The sequence below is a fragment of the Haliotis rubra genome, unplaced genomic scaffold, assembly GCF_003918875.1.
Source record: "Haliotis rubra isolate DU_JTF1 unplaced genomic scaffold, ASM391887v1 Scf54, whole genome shotgun sequence".
NCBI classification, from domain to species: domain Eukaryota; kingdom Metazoa; phylum Mollusca; class Gastropoda; order Lepetellida; family Haliotidae; genus Haliotis; species Haliotis rubra.
In genome coordinates, this window is record NW_025767235.1 from 2,049,823 (window position 1) to 2,072,284 (window position 22,462).

General features: G+C 41.3%; 1 protein-coding gene across 3 annotated transcripts; it reads right to left on the bottom strand.

Annotated features, from left to right (window-relative positions):
* Positions 1-1,171: 1,171 nt before the first annotated feature.
* Positions 1,172-22,101, bottom strand: LOC124253424 (receptor expression-enhancing protein 5-like). 3 transcript variants are annotated; one of them, XM_046687191.1, is made up of 6 exons: positions 21,923-22,101; positions 11,019-11,112; positions 10,024-10,162; positions 8,258-8,402; positions 6,451-6,483; positions 1,172-3,353 (listed from the first exon to the last, which is right to left on the bottom strand). In XM_046687191.1, the coding sequence occupies exons 1-5, from the start codon at positions 22,056-22,058 to the stop codon at positions 6,452-6,454; spliced, it is 546 nt and encodes a 181-aa protein (XP_046543147.1). In that variant the 5' UTR covers positions 22,059-22,101; the 3' UTR covers positions 1,172-3,353; position 6,451. The 3 variants fall into 3 exon arrangements, with proteins under 3 accessions (XP_046543147.1, XP_046543145.1, XP_046543146.1); XM_046687189.1 differs by lacking the exon at positions 6,451-6,483 and adding an exon at positions 6,626-6,658; XM_046687190.1 differs by lacking the exon at positions 6,451-6,483 and having other exon boundaries at positions 21,923-22,100.
* Between the last annotated feature and the right edge of the window lie 361 nt (positions 22,102-22,462).

Consider the following 22,462-nt stretch of genomic DNA (forward strand, 5'->3'; position numbering starts at 1 on the left):
ACAATTTTTGGGGATTGTTTTTTGCCCCATATAAATAAATATAATATAAATATAAATTGCCAAAAATAAAATATGTTTAGTATTTAAAAGGAAAATTATTTTGACTAGTGATTTTTATTTTTTCTCTCCTGCCTTGTTTTCTGAGGACAAAAATGTGTCAAACAAGAAATAAAATTGGTCTGGCCTAATAACTTAAGAAAATATATTTCCCAAGGGAGCAAACAACCCCACTTCATCCCTCACATAAGAGTTTAAATTTGGTTTCATGTTTTGCTGATGCATTTGTTCTCTGTACCACTTAACACTTTCATCACCCTTCTTTGTACTGCTGAAGATATGAAGTAATATTCGACTGACAAATAAAACATTTCTCACATTAACATATTGTTTCACAGCTTAAATGTGTAAGAGGATATCATGTGATGAATGTCACTGTCAGTTAACTGTGAGGAGCGAGACAAGTATCACTGAAAATATATACCCTGATACACTGATGAGGGCCAAGAATCAGTCTTGCTGTACCTGTGTTGGTGACCCTAGTTACAAGAGCGCATTGGCAACTAAAGGAACAGCGCGAAAAGTGAGATGCACGTGCGTTAACGGGTTCTCAACAAACTTTTGAGCTGGCGAGATGACACGAACCCCAGCTGCACAGATAGTGCGCTGTATGTACTTAGTAATTGCATACTTGGGTCACTCCATCATTTTCATCCTTGAAAAAAATCATAGACTTTGTAAATCAGCAGTAATCACGTCACTAATGCACGTGCATCTCGCGCTGTTCCTTTAGTTGCCAATGCGCCCTTGTAACAAACTGGGAAAACGCACAAATAAATGATGACAGTTTCTTAAACAACTTTTTTATTTTTGTGACACAAATTATGCAAAAAAATTCTAGAGTTGGTCTGTTTTTAGTGTAGTCCGCGTTGGTTTGATTCTTTTATGTTTATTTGTTTTTGTGTTAGATTGCAATTCATCGGTATCACTTTGTCTCAAACGGACTGTAGTAGATTCTGGCTGCCAGGGGACATAACTCTCCACACCTTACACCAAACAAGGGATCTGGCGTTGAGGAATAATGGTCTCAGCTTTTGATGAATATCTATCTTCATGAGCACTCTGTCAGCACCACCATGAACTAGAATAGCCAAAAAAATATACTACACTGCTATCTCAGATCAAAATTTATTCGGAAGATCAAAAATCTATTACAGCCCTTTTTTCCAAAACATGATGAAAAAACATCCATACAGACAAATGACGATGTTAGTATTTACAGACTTTCTAATGCAACACCGACCCGAGGCAGCTGAAAGCTCCACTCGGCCATTGAGGAGGCACACAGGACAGAAATTGTACAACTTAAGAGTATTTCACAAATAGTGAAAATATATAAATACAGTATCAAGAATATGATCCAACTTGTTCAAATGTCAGGACACAAGTCACTAAAGCAATTAATATAATTTACAATAGATTTATTACTAACTGATAAAAGGTTCTAGAAGAAACTTAAACTGTTTTATTGAAAATCTTTTGAAGCATTATTTACTTTTACGATTGAAAGCTTGAGAGAAGTCCCTACACGTTAGTACTAAGTTATTCTGGTACATGATCTACCTACATAACAGTATAAGAATAGAATATGGAGGAGCATAAACAACACTGACCAGATAACAAGGAGCTGATCCCAGTGACGGAGGAGGGAAAGCATCATGTACCCAATGAATGGTTATACAACATGTACAATAAATAACAGTCCATGGTCTGCCCTACTAAAACATTACCAAGGCAATAACACTGGGAAAGCTTTCTCACGCCACAATATACTTGTACATATTCAGGGTTTGAAATTAACATAATTCGACTCGTGTTAGACTAGTTCAGGACATAAGCCTGGCATGTCATTTGTTCCGGACAAGTAAAACCAAATTAATTTCTGACCCTGCTATTTTGATGTTTAACAATGTACAGTATCTTGTAAGTTAAGATTCTTTGAATTACATCTCATTATGATCATTTCTGAAAATCTTTTCCAACTGTTCATCTGCAATGAGCACTGAAACACCATCCAAATTCTTCAATTCAAGTACTCGACATATATGTCTGGATGAATATCCTACTATCCCTCACAGACATAGACAATGTCATTTAATCAAAAATATGAACAGTGTCACATCATTTTTACCAGATACCATGTCATGATAGTTGATCTTCCACATCACGGCCAATTCATTCCAAACTGTTAATCAGGATATGCAAGTATCACACTTCACAATTGTGCTGTTACCACGGTTACCTAACATTGCAGCGAGTACACAGCAATTGCACAAACATCCCTGACAAATAATCGACTACAGCAACTACATGACTACGACTACACATGTCAAGCATATCAATGTTACTTCAAATGTTGATATAAATTACAATGCAGGAAAGTTGGAAACAGTAAGTTTGTTATTGATCAAAATGTTCTAATTATGCATGCAATAGTAAATATGGATAAGATATGACTGGTAAATGTTCCAAAATAATAAATTTGGCTCAACAAAAAATAAATAGAAATATAACTTTACAAGAACTGCCAATAAAATCCAGAAAATACTGAATTAAAGTCGACAAGCAATGGGTTTGCAAAATCAACATAGAGGAATTTACTTGAAGTATAGATTTACCAATGTTACATAAACAACCTCATGAAAAAATTAAAAATGTCTTGAAAATATGAAATGTATAGAAATGACTTTCTTGCAACAAAATACTACCAACATCAACGTGACGTCTTTGTACCACTGAAACTGAAAATAGGGTTACTACAATGCCGACCATACGAAATCCTCAACCAACCAGCTGCTGCGGTTAGCAACATCCCTACCAGCTGCTGCGGCTAGCAACATCCCCTACCAGCTACTGCTTATTCTCAACATCTGTTATTCACTGCACACTCTACTACACTTCAAACTTAGAGAACAACAGTTGCAAAAACCTCAGTTTGAAACTTCTATTTAGTTAACATGATTAAAAAGACGTTTATCTACTTGACTTCATTTCCAAATGTTCAGTTTTCAGTCGAATAAAGAAATCAGTTTTGTACAAATACTTTACAGATCAATACAACAGGTTCTGCCCAATAGGGAGACAAGAACAGAGTGTTGAGCAAACAAAAACGTTGGTCCGGAACTCAGGGTACAACAACATGGTGGCAGCAGCAGCGGCGACGGCAGCAGCAGCAGCATGAAGACTCTCCCGACATGGTGTTGGGCGTGTCATGGAGGATCATTAGTCCAGCTTTGCTGAGTCGACAACACGGCGGACAGCTTCATCCTGAAGTGCATCTTCAGCCACGTCCTTTGCTGGAAGAGAGAATGGGGATTAAATAGATGGCACAAGACACACACTGGATTCACTAGGGTTAAGATTCATTCTCCTGGTAAGTTGAAAACTGAACTGGATGAACTTAATGACAATCAGTGCTCATAGCAGTTAGGATTCTTTCAAGTATTTCTGAACCTTTGACTCAAATTCATTAAAAGAACTGAAATACCAGATGACCAGATGATCCATTACTATACTTACAACAAACAGGTTACTTTGTGGGGGTGGTGTGGGGTTGTAACTAGTTGATTGGTTACTTTACATATAACAAACAGGTTACTTTGTGGGTGTGGGGTTGTAACTAGTTGATTGGTTACTTTATTTATAACAAACAGGTTACTTTGTGGGGGTTGGGTGGGGTGGGGGTTGTGACCAGGGTTACTTTACTTACAACAAACAGGTTACTTTGAGGGGGTTGGGTGGGGTGGGGGTTGTGACCAGGGTTACTTTACTTGCAACAAGCGGGTCACTTTGTGGGTGGGATTGGGGAAAAAGAAAGGGAGGGGAGAGAAAGAAGGGGTGACTAGTTACTAGGGGATCAGTTACTACACTTACAACAACCAGGTTACTTAAAGGTCACATGCAACCAAAAAATCAAACATAATTAAAACACAATTATCACTTATTCATGATTTTACAAGAACTAAACCTCCCTCAAAATATATCTTATGTGAGACGGCTGGTTCATTAAGTGATTTTGACATTTTTGTTGTGTCGTTCAAGTATCACAGTCTGTGTAATTACATAATGTGACAGAGAGGAGCCGAACTCGGGCCATAAATCAAAAATGTTGTTTGATCAGTGATCAGAAGTCTGGCACAAAGACACAGGTGGAATTTACATTCTTTTCACGCTGATTTTCCCCAGAAAAAACTTGAATTTGCATTTTGGCGGCTTTGTTTCGTAAGTCCATACCGAAAGGTATCAGAATCTGGAAAGTTGGTGTTTTTGCATGTAACCTTTAAGATTTACAAGAACTAATATATCTTATGTGAGACAGTGAACACTTGAAAATGTTGTTTGATCTCAGAGGCACAAAGAGGAATTTACATTCTTTTCTGAAACTATTCAGTTCCGTCAAATGGTGTATTTAATGAGGTTCTTTGATTGTTGAAGTAACAGAAGCAGACCTCTTGAAAACCATTATCACCAACATGTTTCCCTAGGTTCTTTTCAAAAATACCAAGCAAATTAGTGAAACACCATATCAAAAGTTTCCCTCCTCGCTGAAAGCTACCAGACAAAGTTTGAAAACACTCAAATGATTGAGTTTGAAAACACTCAAAATGTTGGCCCAATAAAAAACAATTGTTTTTCAACAACAGTTTGTCAAACTTGACCCCCCCAAATACCTGTATTGATAATATTCATGCTTGTAAACAAAAAGAAGAATACTGTTGAGTGAATTTAAATTAAGGACCTCCCAACCTGACTTCACCTGACCTGTCCTGACCGAAGATTGGTAGTCATTTTATTTCATTCTCATAAGGACCTTTCTACCAATGTTAAATATTACCATATAGTCACACTTAATACGGCTCACAGCCAGATGCAAAATAATGTTGGAGGTGGCAGCTCTGACACAACCCTACAAACAATGGGCCACTCATTCCTTGGGTCAGAATGCAGGCCTCAACAAATCTTGTGTATGTACCATTAAACATGGCAAGTCGGATAAATTTATACAAATAGCTGTCTCTACAAACCTACACCATTTTATTTAATGACATCATAAACAAATTACTTGACATATATATGCTATGTTTGATGTTACTCTTTACTCTGAAGACAGTAAGCCCTCCTGTATATATATGTTGATTTAGTAAAATCATAAAACAAATCAAACGAGAAAAAAAGAAAAAGCAAAAGTGTGCAAATAAGTGAAACACGGCAAGCTTGTGAAAAACAAAAAAAATACTGTAACATCATGAAAACAGAATGCTCCTGTAACAAACTTCCACTGTCATGCAGACTCCATAGTATTCCTCATTCAGTGCTATATACATTTATGAAAGACAGGTGAGTTTATTGATGTATCTTAAAATCTGCAGAGGTACCATATTACATGAGCATATTCCAGTTACAGCATGAGTTCCTCCACTGTATGCAACCCACCATGGATACTGCAAACACCCCTACCATGAATCTCACTGCTGCATGAAAGGCAGACAAGCAAGAGAGTTTCACAGACAAAGTCAAGCTCATATCAGAGTTCATTGTGAAGAACACCAACCATGGCTTCACAGATGGTGTTTAGTGAAAGAAACATAGTCATCTGTGCAATGAGTGAATTCACTGAGTTGCCCAGAAAAGCAAGACAGTATGTCATATGAAGGACATAACACATCAGGGGTGGAAATAACCCATTGCCCGACGCCCGAGTCCAGTGTTTTTATCTGTTGGGCAAGCAAATTTGTATATCACACTGTACCGGTATCCAGTTGACTTTCCAATATTAATTTGTTTATTTCCACCCCTGCACATGTCAGCAAGGAACATTCTGCTACAGTAACCCCCCCAACACACCTCCCAGCCACCCTGTGGATGTTGCACTGTCAACATCATCCCCCATAATATTGCACCAACATGAACAATAAATTCTGTTCAATGTTGCTGCTCATTAACCTTCCATATATTGAAGCTAAAATTTAGCTTGAAAACACAGTGTAAGTATCTACTCCAAAATGTAACTCTATGCAATAAACAAGAAGTTGTTATCCATAAAGTCATAATTATTATGCTATAATATTGGCTCACCAACATCTAGATCAATTACCTTTCAAATACTTAGTTAGTATGGCAACATTATTAGAAACTCAAAAATAAAAATGTCTTCACAATAGAAACAGGAAACAATGGAAACAATACTGGATGAAAATTATTAATCCAAACTGTCAAATCTACAAAAGTTACTTCACCATTACATCAGCTGGTAATCTATTGCTCTGGCAATTATTTCCAAGAAGATATTAAAAGTAAACTTAGTTTTTAACACAATTATTAGTAAACAAATCTTTTCTAACTGAACTAAACATCTGTGACAGAATCAAAGTGCCTTAACTGAAACTCACTTACGTTAGTTTATTTTCTTGTAGCCAAACCTAGAGACTGTAACATCACATGGGTTCAGATATAGAATGGGAGATAATGATGGTGATAAAGAACACAAGATATTTGGGGGTGAACCTGATCCTGCCACCAGCTGGGACCCTACACCATCAGGATGCCGGGGGGTCATTAGGCAACTTACCTCTCTTAGCAGACTCTTTGGCAAGTCCAAACACTAGTGTTAATGAAACAAGTTATGTTAAAGTGACACCATCAACCTCAAGCTTTAGTGTTATTAAAGCCAGGACAAGCAAATCATCCCATTGTCATGGTAACATCACACACACCGGGTAATAATGATCCTACAGTCTCCTCCCTGAGCTCCAGATAAACTGAGAATCTGCATAAACATGTGGTAAAACACCCAGAATAAACCACAATTGCCCAAATAATTTGAATTGCCTGCAAACAAACACTCATCAAACGATTAAAAAACAGCAGTGAGCAGTTACCCAATGCTGATGTTTGAGCTTGAATACCTGCATATCTTTCAGCAGGTTTTAAGCAGAAACATATTCAGAACAACGGAACCTAGAGGGTAACGCTATTGAATGTCCAAAGTGAATACTATGTGAAGCATTACTCAGTAGATTAAAAACCCATCTGGAGTCTTGTCCTGTAGGACAAACACATGCACACCACACACATCCACAATCTGGTCAACTTTCCTCGGTTACTCCCACAGTATGAAGAATGCTACTCGTCTAGGGTTATCCTGAACTTGTGGGAACACTGGCCAAGAGATATTTCCTGTCCAAATTTAGCAATTTTGTTATTATACTATTACAGACGACAAAAATTTAAAAAGTTATTCATTTGTATTGTGCTTATATCCAATGTAGCACTGCACAAAAAGTGCTGTTGTCCATGAGTTGTAGTGGGCACAAAACAAATGAGTCTTTAGTTTTGATTTGACGACATCAAGTGTCTGACTTGTTCTGATCTCTTTTGGCAAATTGTTCCACAGCAATGGTCCAGCAAGTGTAAAAGATTTGTCACCATAACTCTTCGTTCTGGATTTGTGCACTTTAAGCAGATGTTGAGTGGTAGTATGTATGCATTAATGTCATTATTTCTACCCCTGAGTCCCCCTGTAGTGACTTCTATAAGAACTTACAAACAATGCATACGTATCAACACATGGATGGTGCACATGCATGCACATGATACAAGTCATCCAACTACACATGGATGAGTGCATGCATACATGGGACCTTCACATGCATGTGTGTACATGACCTACATCAGTACAGGTAGGTCCTTACCTAGGTCTGTACATCTACACTGGTGTAGGTTTTACACACTGACAAATTTACTTCTGTACAAACAAGGGAGAAACACAAGGAATTGCACTCGCCCAAATATTGTTGACATGAAGACAAACAATCAAAAAGGACATTTCACTGGCCTGAAATGAAACCAATAACAGCACAGACTGCTTCAACCATTGGGCAACATGCTGGCTGACTCTGCAGATCTGACTGTAGTACTTCATCCAAACTCACTGCACAACATCTCACACTCATTCGGATGACTTAGATACTTGTTCAGAAAAACTAACCAAAAAACATGTTTCTCCCATTTTACCAAAATAACTCTTTTTTATCTTGTAATTGTTGAATTTATGTATATATTTAGGAAATGGGAATATCCGGTCCAAAACTAGTGAAATCTATCAGAAACAATGACAAAGAGGAGAAAAGAACAGGTCCACATATACACTGATACTGAATACAAGATTGAAGATAAGGCAGGGCAGGCCAACACCACCCACCTTCGTTGAGAGTGTCCTTGGCATCAGCGAGAGCTGTATCTATCCTGTCCTGATGGCGCAGAATGAATGGTCTGATGAACTTGTAGTACAGCATGGTGGAGCCATTACACTGAGCCGGGATGAAGCACCAGACCAGGAAGATGCACTGGAACAAACACAAGCACATGAGACATCTTCAACAGCTGGATGTTAAATAACAGGCATATCAATAGACAGTTTCAGCTGTGATAACAATAGCAATATTCCAGCTGTACCATGTCATGTACTGTACTTCACTTAGTTGTTTGATACTGTACCCTTCAATATTCCAGCTCTATCATGTCATGTACTACTTTACTTCAGATACTGTTGTTTGATACTGTACCCAGCAATATTCCAGCTGTATCATGTCATGTACTATACTTCAGATACTGTTGTTTGATACTGTACCCAGCTGTACCCAGATGTACTATCACTTCAGATACTGTTGTTTGATACTGTATGTCCAGCTGTATCATGTTATGTACTATACTTCAGATACTGTTGTTTGATACTGTACCCAGCAATATTCAGCTGTATCAGCTGATACTGTTGCTGTATCATGTTATGTACTATACTTCAGATACTGTTGTTTGATACTGTACCCAGCAATATTCCAGCTGTATCATGTTATGTACTATACTTCAGATACTGTTGTTTGATACTGTACCCAGCAATATTCCAGCTGTATCATGTTATGTACTATACTTCAGATACTGTTGTTTGATACTGTACCCAGCAATATTCCAGCTGTATCATGTTATGTACCATACTTCAGATATGTACTAGCTGTACTTCAGCTGTCAATATCAGCTGTATCATGTCATGTACTATACTTCAGATACTGTACCCAGCAATATTCCAGCTGTATCGTGTCATGTACTGTACTATCAGATACTGTTGTCTGATACTGTACCCAGCAATATTCCAGCCACATCAAACAGACAATCACATGATTTACATGACAACTTTGATGTGTCATATTGGGAAATGGCAACATGTGTTCCACAAATCCACCGAGCCTTACATCCCACTTCATTTAGTCAACTTCTACGACAAGCACATGTATGGGCTGCACCCACAGTAACCATGGGTGAGTGAGTTTAGTTTACACCGCACTCAGCAATTTTCCAGCTATATGGCAGCAGTCTGTAAACAAGACAATCCAGTGATCAACAGCATGAGCATCGATCTGCGTAACTGGGAGCAATGACATGTGTCAACCAAGCCAGCGACCCTGACCACCCGATCCCGTTAGTCGCCTCTTACAACAAGCATGGGCTACTGAAGGTTCATTTTAACCCGGACCTTCACGGGTCAGTAACCATGGCACTTGTGTCAGTGACATCAACCCCTACACATTGGACTACACATTGGACTGCACCACCTACAATACCTACACTAATACACCAGAAACACTGCCACAGTCTTAACAGGCTTTGACACATAAACTGAATTTGATTCAGAGCCTTGTTCCCCAAAGGTAACATAACACTACAACAACCGTAAACCTGATAAAATATGGGGTCACAAGTACTCTCGACATCATTTTGTGCAAGAGGGAGCAGACCAGCTTCTACACTAAGCTTCTATACTAAGTGGTATTATGTTTAAGGCTGCTGACATCACCCACTGTTAAAGCATCATTGTTTATAGTTAATGTTGCATCTCGCATATATCAACTCAACCAACACATGCTCAATACACAAATGGCTGCGACACAGTCTCCACTTCACTAGATGTCTCACCTTCAGCAGCCAGTAGAATGGGATCCAGAAGAGAAAGATGTCTGCGAAAAACTCCACGAGACTGAAGACACTGTACACCACCCAGTATGTCAGCCACTTGGTGTCGTCGTCCTTCTCACGACTCTCGATCGCCTTGATCCTGCAGTCATACACAGGACAGATTACTATTGCTGCATTGTCAAATAATTTTACATTTACAGCTTACAGCTGCAAAAATCATGCATGTGTTCTAGGACTGATTCCCTGTAGTATATTTTGGGTCACTAAATAAATCATTAAATTAAAGAATTCAGTTACTTTATCCATTACTATGTATTTCACTACAAATGATTCAATAATAATACAGTAAATATACAAACAAATACAGTACTAAATTATCTATTATATCAACATAATACTCAGGTGTTGTCGACCGCCTCCGTGGGGTAGTGGTTAGAGCATCCACCCGGAGAGCGGAAGGTCGCGGGTTCGATCCCCGACCGCGTAATACCAAAAGACGTTAAAATATGGTACTTGTTGGTCCCTGCCTGGTGCTCGGCATTAATGGGTACAACAAGGACTGGTCGGCTCGGAGTCAGTATACTGTGTCTGAGTGGGTTATTGATGCTTAACTGCGGCATGGTATCTCAGTGAGCTAGCACTATAAAACCAGCTTCAGTCTGGGCTAGTACAAGCAGCCGCACATACACATACACACGCATGCACGTCGTCATATGAGCGAAATATTCTCAAGCACGACGTTAAACCCAATTTCACCTCACCTCACGTGTTGTCAGAACTGTCTTGATGGTCATGGAACACTGAAGACTGTTACGCCAACCATCAAGTCACAATATAGCATGAAGCCAATACTTTTTATGGATTCTTATTAACTTGATCATATTTATAATAAACAATATCAGCCTTACATACTTTAATGTAGAAATAGAGAGCGTCTTTGAACTAGACTTAAAAATTATATCAGCATGTTACATCGGAGTCCTGACAATACTTACGAGGCATAAGCAGGATAGAGAAATCCAATGAAGTTACACAGGAACTGCGCTCCATAACCAACCATCAAGTAGAGGGCTAGCAAGGCCACAACACCTGCAAAGACAAACACACACTCAATCATTACTACACAGATACGGGTTCAATGTTCAACCAGCCTAACAGTGACAAACATGGTTCAGTGTTCACACCTACAGGTAATACCTTAGGCTTGGACTTGATGACAGGTGTCTCGTTCTGCTGAACAGATACATCCAGCATCAGGAACCTGAGCCATATTCATCACAAACATCTATAATGTGACACATGCTGGGTTTTATAGGTAATATTCAACAACTAGTGGCTCTGTTTAACACATACTATTCCCTATGTAGATTGATATGAGGCATTTCAATCACTGAGTCTCCAGCTTCCTTTGTTGTAAGAAGTAAACAAATTGATTGGGAGGTCACTTTCAGTGCATTATTACAAGTCATCAGATGTTAACTCATTGGATCATTCTTCATGACATTTATCACTGGCATTAAGGGCTGGTCTTGATCATTACCAAACCAGTGTCACGTAGGTGCAATATTACTGAATACAGGGTTAAAGATATAAAAAGTATAACTACAGGCAGAGGCCCAGATAAGCTACGTATCCGGGTAAAATACACATAGAAAATTTCCAATTACGCATTGAAAATAATTGTTGCGTACCAATTACGCATTTAAAATGTTAGATACGCATAAAGTTTAAAACAAATGTGTGCGGAATATATTAATAAAAATCACATGCCTTATGAAAAAGACATCGATTGCTATCAATGTTGTACTGTTGGTATAGGACTAGTGTTGTACTGTCAGTATAGGATAAGTGATTTTTTTATGAAATCATTTCCATTATATTTAAGTTGGTTTTGATTAGGTATGATATAAGGCAGGACATACCTGCTTAGTAAACTTACTCAATGACATAATACTTAGGTGAGTAAAATGACTGAAATACACACGTTTGAAAGCAGTGGGTAACGGAAAATGAAATACCCACTCAACATTCATAATACCCACTCCAAAAAAATACAGTGGGTACAGTACCCACGAGCTAAATGGTATCTGGAGCTCTGAACAGGGTATTTTATCCTGCTGGACAACTTTAACCATGTGAACTGCAATATCAATATATCATAATAATTCTTATATCAAGTATACTGTTTTCAGAAACATGTATTATATCTCGGCTGCAACAAGAGCCTACACATTAGTTTCGATTAGGGATTGGCTACATCTGGCCTCACAATCATTTAATGAGGATCACCTCCTGCTGACAGAACAAACGTCAGAGTATCTTACTTCCTGTTATTCAGTCAGAGTCCAATAACATCCTAACAACACTGAGCTACCGCCCCACGTAACACAAGTATGAAGGACTTTGGACTACAGCCACCCAAATAATACCAAACAACACACTGTCTCAACATGTTGTGTCATGTGGACAAATCAACAATATGTCATTGTCACTATGTCAGTCACTCACGCTCTGTCTCAACAGAGGTACAGATAAGCTGCGTATCTGCGTAAATTATGCAAAATATTTATGTGAAAACTCAATTTCTATTCAGTCTATTACGTACAAGTACTCTTTAATTTTTGTAAATACTCAATAAATGTGATCTTACATGCGTACACACAAAAATGTCAATCTTAGCTTGGGTACCGGTGGATAGATAAAATAACTGAGGTATACTGAGAGGTTCTATTTCAGGACATGAACTTGACAACTTGCAGTCTTTCTTATCGTTTCTCATATTACAGATCAAATATAAATAACAAACATTAACATTTAAACTTTACTATATTTTCAAATTTAATGGAAAATGGCAAAATACCCAATTGAGTTTGAGTGAGGTGAGTACAATTTATTTGGTTACTCAAAGGAAAATTAGGATACCCAACTGAGATGAACACAAGTGAGTACATAACTCAATGACCCAAAAGGTTATCTGTAGCTCTGTCTCAATCAACCTTAGCAGCCTTTCACATCGTATAGATTTGCATAACCTGAAATGGGAGCAACCTGGGTCCAAGAACTCAGAAGGATTTTGCACTCGGCATCAGGACACATTCATGACATAATAAACTTCCAAAGGGACATTCCTTTCTTACCTTCACCAAATTAGAAAAATATTCTAAGTACAAAATATAATGGCAACCAGTGAATGCCCTAGAAAATGAACCAATCAGAAGTTGTCAGGATGTACCTCAGAAAACTAGGAAAAATGTCTAATAACACATCATCAAAAATGCCATAATTATCAAATCAAATTTGAAAAGAAATGACTCAGTGGTACAGTTGGTAAACTGAGGTAAAAATGTGTCATAAAAAGTACAACTGTACCATTAACACTGCATACAACTTCAGTACTAGATGCTACCTGTCACAGACAGTAACCTTGTTGTACACCATAACAGTGAGTGAGTGAGTATGGTTTTACGCTGCTTTTAGCAATATTCCAGCAATATCATGGCGGGCAACACCAGAAATAGGCTTCACACATTGTACCCATGTGCAGAATCGAAACCGGGCCTTCGGAGTGATGAGCGAACGCTTTAACTACACTAGGCTACCCCCTCCCCTCCACCATAACAGGGTCTGTTAAATTTCCCTGTGAACAGAGATATTACCCATAATGACAACACCTGTTACATGATAAATACACAGGCTGTATGAGGGCATCGATAGTTCCTGTATCCTTGTAATGACTAATGTAGCATCTAACCAGGCTAACAGCTGTATCCAACCACATGATGAATCAAACGTAAATCAATTCACTCATGTACTCTGCATACAGATGGATCCCAAGGTAACACCCAACATATCTCATACAAGTGCCTGCTGTCATAATCTCACTATGGTAAAAACAGAGGGCTGAACTACGGATAAAAAGTGCCTGCTGATCAATTAGAAAACGTAGCAAAATGCGCACCACAAATGGTCTTGGAATCATTTATGGTAAAACAGTATTGGGCTCCAGATAAGGGTACATATATGAAACTAAACACAAGATTACTGATACCCCAATAATTTCCTTCAGATGTACTCCTACAGTTTTCCAGTACTCCTATATTGTAGCAAGGAGTGTACTCCTGATGTTGAAAAAATATCTGGAGCCCTGGTAAAAAATGTCAGCTACAGTATTTTCAAACTGAACATAGAATAATGATATAAATTTAGCAAAACCTGTGGAGGTTTCCAATTCTTTGAAGAGAATCGTCCTTGGGGTACATATATGCATTTTCTGCGGCTGAAAATGTCATGTGACAGTTGTATCAATGTTTTAATAAAAATATTGTACAATAAATAAAAATATTTTTTATCAATTATACAGCCCCCACCACGTGGAGTTACCTCCCTGCTACGCATGCGCAGCCAACCAGGTAAGCACCTAGGCCCATATCACCATTCCTTCGACCAAAACGTGCACGATCACGTAAATGTGTATCGAGCTGATAGTGCCTGATAAAAGTGCTAGGCCTGCTCCAAATAGCGGCAGAGCATATCTCTTCAATGGGCAGTGCCGATGCAAAGCCTTTGACGTGGCCACTGCCCTGACCGAGTGAGCCTTCAACCCCTCAGGGGGAGGCTTGCCCTTAGCCTGATATGCAGCACAAATGACCGATACAAGCCAGCGTGATAGGGTCTGTTTGCTAGCCAGCATGCCAGCCTTCCCGCCACCGTAACAGCAGAACAGATGGGTACCCGTATGGATCCCTTGTGTTCGTTTGATATCCAACGGGTGAGTGCTCGCTGCAGAGGTCCCCGATGTGGAAGGCTGGGTAAGAGTAGGAAGTTCGATAGGAGCTGTCACATGGAAAGCGTGATAGATCTTTGGACGGTAAGTATCCGGGAGGCGAATACTGACACGATCTGGATGGAACACAGTCAGCGCTGGGTCTGCGGACATAGCATGTAAGTCACCGACCCTTCACCCAGATGTTACCGCCACCAGAAATACGGCCTTCCATGTTAACAGCTGAATGGAAATAGCCGATAGACGTGAGAACGTAGGACCGGACAGCCAATCTAGCACGATTGACAAATCCCAAGGTGGGCTGGTTCACCTGACAGCAGGTCGAACCCGATCCACGCCAGCTAAAAAGCGCTGCATAAGAGGGTGCTGCCCCAGAAGACCACCATCGACAGGGGTGTGGAAAGTGGAAATAGCTGTGGAGTAGCCACGAATGGTCGAAGCCGCCAAGCCTTCTTCCAAACGAGCTTGCAAAAACTCCAATACTCGGACTAAATGTGCAGAAATGGGATCTGCAATCCCCCTATCTGAACACCAGCGCGCATAGCGGGACCACCTATCCTCATATCCTATTGAACTTTTGTCGAAACCAGAATTGTGTCTGCAACTGCTGCAGGAATTCTGTGTGCTTCGAGGCTAGACCTGACAAAGGCCAAGCCACGCACTGACTCCTTGGATTTGGGTGTGGCGTGCCGTTCTGAGTGAGAATGTCCGGTCGCAAAGGTAATAGAACAGGAGGCTGAGCCAGAAACCTGAGAATTACCGAAACCAGCTGTGTGACGGCCATAGCAGTGCCAGTAGCACAAGTAGCCGAGCTGGCTGGGTGGACAGCTGGGAGAGGACCCGGGGAATGAGTGGTAGAGGCGGAAACGCCCACAACACCTTGCCCGTCCAATCCAGCAGGAAGGCGTCGGAAGCCAACGCCCTCTGGTACTCCGGTACTCGAAAGCAGAACACGGGTATCTGATTTGTCCCGCCGGACGCAAACAGATCCACCTGGAACGATCCGTACAACTGGGAGATAACTCCGAATATCTGCCGGTCGAGCATCCACTCGTGCGGGGCCAGGATCCGGCGAGAGAGAGCGTCTGCTCGCATGTTCTACAGCCCCGGGAGATAAACAGGAAGCACCAGAGGAGAAATTCCCACGTCTCCCGAAGGAGCGCTAGGGACACCGTGCCGCTTTGCTTCAGGATGTATGTCATGGCTGTACGGTTGTCCAACTGAAGATGAACCACCTGGCCCTGAACATGCTCCCGGAAATGCTCGAAACCAACCGGACAGCTCTCAGTTCTAATACGTTGATGTGAAGGCGGGCTCCGGCTTTGGACCAGAGTCCAGACACCGACAGACTGCCCAGAACACCCCCCAGCCCATGAGGGATGCATCGGTTTGAACAGTAAGAGCTGGAATCGGGATTTCCAAAGGGATCTCCTTGGAGAGATTCCCGACATTGGTACACCACTGAAGGTGAGGAGACAACCGCCCGGGACCCTGAGACACTGCTCCAGATCCTCCGAGTGAGCCCACAGACTCGCCAAAGCTTGCTGTATAGGGCGCATCCTCAACCGCGCCCGCCACACTACAGAGAAAGTTGCCGCCATATGACCCAGTAGACGGAGCCAAGTTCTCACTGGTGCCTGGGGCTGGGAGAGGAACAAAGACACCATCTCCCGTACTCTGGTGACGCGGTCGGGTGACAAAGAGACAAGACCCTTGTGACCCAAGAAAAACCAAATCCTGGATGGGTACCAGATTGGATTTCTTGAGGTTGATGATCCACCCCAGACGAACTAGAATGTCTATCACCATGTGGGTAGAATCTAGGCTCGCTGGCTGAGTTAGAGTGCTGAGCAACCAGTCGTCTAGGTAAGGGTAACAAGCCTTCCTTACGACCTTGCGAGGGCAGCCGGCACTAACATGAGCTTTGTGAACACCCTGGGGGTAGTGGATATGCCGAAGGGGAGCACCGTGAATTGGTAATACATCCCGTCGTAAGAGAACCGGAGGTACTGCTTGAACGATGGATGAATTGGCACATGTAGATACGCATCCTTTAGGTCGATCGACGTAAGCCAATCGCCGACTGAACAGAGGAGATCACCGAGCGAAGTGTCTCCATCTTGAAGGATGGAACCTCTAGCATGCGATTCAACCCTTTGAGGTTGAGAATGGGACGGAACAAGCCGTCCTTCTTCAGAATGAGGAAGTACGTAGAATAAAACCCTGCCTGTTCCCCGCCCGGTGGTATGCGCTCTATTGCGGACTTGTCCAGCAAAGTCTGAACTTCGTCTCACAGTATATCCGCCTTGACTGGACATGACAGCACCGGAGTGCGACGTATGCCTTGAACTCTGGCGGGCCTCGCTTCCACAGTGGTAGATGGCCGACACTGACGGTGGATAGCACCCAAGTGTTGCTGGTAGCCTTCTCCCACTCCGGCAGGAATAGAGAGAGGCAGCCCCCCACTGGGAGGTGTGGTAAGCTTGAGTGGTCCCCTGCAGATGAACTGACTGGGATGGACCCACGGCGACAGCCTGCTGGTTTAACGGGAGGTCGGGGCAGACCCCCCGCGACCACGAAAAGGCTGCTGGGAGCCAGACGAAGAGGACTGCTCCTTGCCCTTACCTTTGGCGGGACGGCTCCTCCTCCTACCTCTGCCAAGCGGCCGAAGCCAGCCGGCAGACTCGGGCGTAGGCTGTGCCCCGGAGGAAGAACCCGCTACGGGAGCGAGAAGCCCGCGGTTGCTCCAACAGAGCCTTAGAGTCCTGCTGCAGCAGCCTCCCGAATGACCTGCTGTGCCCCCGGAATCGTCGCTCCCAGCCGAAACGGAACGGCCAGCAAGGTCTGCTGTGTCGCTGCCGAATAACGGGATGTAGACAGCCACAGCTTGCGCATCCCCATGACTGCGCACATCACCGTAGACGCGGCAGACCGCAACGAGTCTTGCGTCAGGTGGACCTGCACTTTGGATAATTGGCGAAGCAGAAAAACATTCGGGGAAACGTCCCCAGTGCTCCCTTCCGCCTCCAGAGCAGACCTTTGGATAGGGGAAAGGTAAGCCTCGTGGACCAGCAGCCGCACCTGTTGCATGGCATTCCGGTAGACTTCCTCGTAAGTCTGGTATGCCTGCTGCAGCAGCTGTAGGTCGCCATACACAAACAATGGTGATTAGGAGATTCACCACAAACATATATTATCTGTGTGTACATGGTGAATGTACTCGGAATGAAAGGCCTAGATACATTCCTAAATCAACACATTATCAATATTATCCCTCCCCCTTCGGGGTAGCCAAGGCACCTGGACCCGAAGCCAAAGGCAAAGGATCAACAGTCGCCTCCAGGCTAAGGGATCGAGCCGGGCTCGGCGATCCCATCCCCTGTTCAGAGTGGGCGAGGAACTCCTGGCGGAGACCTCCTACGGACTCATGAACAAGGGACTTCACGGAGTCCATGTGCTGCTGAAACAATTGAGTGATTATTGACATATCAAAACCACTAGATTGGGATTGAGATTGGGAATGCGATTTATGCGAAGACTTAGGTTTAGCTGGTTTAGCCTTTTTGGCTTTGGACGGGGAGACCTTCTGGGTCAGTTCCCCTCCCGCCTCTCGCAATTCCTTATAAAAAAGGACATCAGCGGCCCGTCTCTTCTGGGCCCGGGGGGAAAAGGTCAGACACAGTTCGCAGATTTCAGAGTTATGCCCTGCTTTCTCTAACAGCACAAGCATTTGTCATGCCTATCAGCTCTCGGGATATTCTGCCCGCAGACAGTACACCCAGTAAACGTCTAAAAGCAAACACGCAAGCATGTAGCTAACGGCTGAACACAGCAGCATAAATATACACGTACAAAACATTGAAAATTACGTGAATGCGACCACGCGACATGAAATACTTGGTAAATACTGCAATATTTCAACCACGTGGCACGCTAAACTTCCTTTGGGTCATTGGCTCAACTGGGTACCCTCATTTTCCTTTCAGTAACCAAATAAATTGTACTCACCTCACTCAAACTCAATTGGGCATTTTGCCATTTGCCATTAATTTTAAAAATATAATAAACTTCATCCGACATGATCCCAGCGAGTGTGATTAAAGCATCCTATAAAATCACCCATGCAACATGGTTATCGCCAGTCGTAAATATACACTGACAGGTTTCTCAATCACAGATTAAGCAGTTTTGACATTTGCTCTAAGGTGAGTGAGTTTAGTTTTATGCCGCACTCAGCAACATTCCAGCTATATGGCAGCGGTCTGTAAATAATTAAGTCTGGATCAGGACAATCCAGTGATCAACAGCATGAGCATCGATCTGCGCAAATGGGAACCGATGTCATGTGTCAACCAAGCCAGCAAGCCTGACCACCCGATCCCGTTAGTCGCCTCTTACGACAAGCATGTTTGCTCTAAGGAGATTAAGAAGGATGAACTTCTATTCAGCAAGACATAAAGTTAATGCCTTAATTTTGTCTAACAATATATTTACTCGATTGATCTTATATCAGACAAATATAGAAAACCATCCTCTAGTATAACACCAGCCCTCAATATCAACTGACAACAGAAATATAATCACAAACAGATGTTGAGAGAACAGTACTCCATTCATGGCATGACAGTTTTAATGCAAGACAAAAGCTAAAGTGGTGCAGGTCTAAGCTGTTTACCACTTTGGAAAAAGCTGTAAAACGGAGATTTGAACTGAACCTGCAAATCACAGATTTCTGGCATGTCTAAGTTATGCAAATCCACAAAGTAAAGACAAAACAGACACTCAAGAAAACAGACATACAGACAAACCCCCTACAAACACTGGTCAGACCATTTGATTACACCCATTATGTACACAGGAACCATGGCAACTACTCCATTAGAAGTTACTGTAACTTGAAATATGTTGGTCAGTTACAGCTCTCCCCAATCACATAAGACAACTGAAACCAACTGTTTTGATGATTCAGTTGAACCTGTCACATAAAATAAGCACACAATATGATGAATACGAAGTAGCTGTGGCCTACATGTGTTGTTCTATATGCTCCAATTTTCGGATGTCAATAACCAATAATGACTCAGCTAACAATGAAGAGAAACAACAGTCACATCAGCTTCAAGTGCCTTCACAAGCAGCGATTCCATATAACACCACCTGTTGCAGCCAGCCAAGTGTGTCCAGTCTTCATTATAACAGTAATCATATTTTACCAAAAGTTCATTATCACTGTGTTGCTCCGGACACCATCTATCCTGGCACATGTCAGATGCAGCAATGAATGACAATTTTAGTCGGTGTTAGAATGAGTGAATCACTGAATGATGTCATGCTACCTTGACATGCTGCAGTAGATGAGTGATCATACAGGGTGTTATGGACTAAATCAAAACTAGTTTGAATGCCTCTTCTAGGTTAGAAAACTGAAATCTGTGTTTGTCATTAGGGGTGATTAAATATCTGATAATTTGGTCATCTAGTTCCTATGTCCTGACACAGGTTACAATATTAATCACAGGGTCTGTCTGGTCTTTCTCTCTGAGAAATGATTATATATGGGCCAACATGTAAAGGTTTTGATGAGGTGTCACAAGTCTGTAGACAAGATAATTTTGGGCCGTACTCAGGAGTCTACGTTTCAGGCTTAGTGAAAACAAGCATTCAATTAACAAGACCAGCTGTGAAGATGAATCTAAATTGCAAAACCATCATGTGGATGCTGATCGTTGTTTGCAGGGAAATATTGAGCAGCTTTTTCTGCTTAGGATTCATTTACTGCAATTACTGGATGGTTTTCTTGTGACGGAAAGTTCTAGTTATATATACAAGTTATCTATTAGAGTTAAGACAACGAAGATAAACAATAATTTAAGAAGTTTTTCTGGTCATTTTACGCAATAGTTGGTTAAAATAATATGACATCAGAGCTCCAGATAAGATTAGCTCATGTGGGTACCGTACCCACTGTATTGTTTTGGAGTGGGTATTATGAATGTTGAGTGGGTATTTCATTTTCCGTTACCCACTGCTTTCAAATATATAAATATAAATATAATGGAAATGATTTCATAAAAAATCACTCATCCTATACTGGCAGTCCAACACTAGACATATACTAACAGTACATTGAACATGTTGAATGGTGAATTGCTGTATTACAACAAACAGCATGCCCTGATCACGACCCTTGAACGTAGGCTGCCTGTGGTATGAGGTCATGTGTCTACAGGTGACAGTATCGGATTATATGCAATTTGCATTATTCACAAGATGTGTGGATGATATACATTAAAGTTATATTTAGTTGGTGTTTTTCAAATGAAACACTGTTTACCAGGACACTGTTAATTGGGCTTTACATCCTGGTTTTCTTTTTTTTAAATGATGAAAACAACTAGTTCCAATATTTAGAAACAAATTGGTTGCGGACTCATTTCTGGAAACATAAAATTATTTGTACAAATATTTCGAAAAACATTACAAGAAAGTTTTCCAATAAACGCCTTAAACAAATGCTTTGAGAAAACATTACCATAATATTTCTGAACCACACCAATTAGGATGAATAAAATCTTTATAAAAATCTGCTGGATATTTCATGAAATGAATTAGGCTAGTTTTTATAACATGTCTGTGTCAGCATGGGGTAATCCCAATGGCTTTGGCAGCATGATGAACAAAATGTTAACTTAGGACATGCAAAAAAGACATAGAAAATATATTGGTGCATTTATCTCAAACCCCTTCCATATTACATGAAAATTGGAAATATATTAAATATTAGGAGCCTGCATGGTTAGGATGCTTGCATGACCATTTTTGGATTGAGCCTTCCTATGATGTGTGCTTTCATCAACTGGGGATCCAATCAACAGCTGTGCAATGTTGCAGTTTTAATTTCCGTCTCGTGCTAATCATCTAGCCGTCTAAACCATGCTACAACCACAACCAACCACAAATACAACATCGGACTCATGTATCGTAATTAGCGTGCATATACGGAATATTTAAAGTATTATCGTATGAAGGCGTGCTAGGAGGATTTAGTTTCCAGTTTAGGGATGTGTTTCTGACATTGTCAACAACTGGCCTTTAATAACGAAAAGCATCACACACCTAGAGCGATGTAAAGTCGCCGGACGCCCGTCTTCACTTCAATCTTCTCCAAAAGGTCTGTGAAGCCATTCTTCTCGTGTAGAACCTTGTCTAGTCTGGCTTTCCACGTCTCAACGTTCTGCTTTACAGCCGCCATTTCGGTTTCAGTGAATTCCGCACTTCCGCTAAACTGTCAGAGTGTCGGGCAGGTGGCGCTGTTATCAAAGAATGACGGCGACAAGTGCGCGCGCGTTTTAAATTGACATTTCCGCGGTGTTTTTCTAACAAAGACGGGAGTTACCACTAAATATTGCTTGACTTGCGTACCACGCACCAGAGACTACAACAGCAGCTGTCGGTCGCCATACACAAACAATGGTGATCAGGAGATTCACCACAAAGATATATTATCTGTGTGTACATGGTGAATGTACTCGGAATGAAAGGCCTAGATACATTCCTAAATCAACACATTATCAATATTATCTCTTACGTTTAAGATTGTATAGTTTATTTGCTTTGTCACAGTTTGTTTGATATGTATTTTATTTAACACATACA

What these genes read in the sequence shown, in the direction of transcription:
- LOC124253424 (XM_046687189.1), bottom strand. Translation starts at nt 22,058, where the DNA reads ATGGCGGCTGTAAAGCAGAACGTTGAGACGTGGAAAGCCAGACTAGAC. An exon ending in GCGACTTTACATCGCTCTAG is followed by an intron (nt 11,113 to 21,922) that starts GTGTGTGATGCT and finishes TTGTCTTTGCAG; the next exon opens with GTGTTGTGGCCTTGCTAGCC. An exon ending in CATTCTACTGGCTGCTGAAG is followed by an intron (nt 8,403 to 10,023) that starts GTGAGACATCTA and finishes TGTTTGTTCCAG; the next exon opens with TGCATCTTCCTGGTCTGGTG.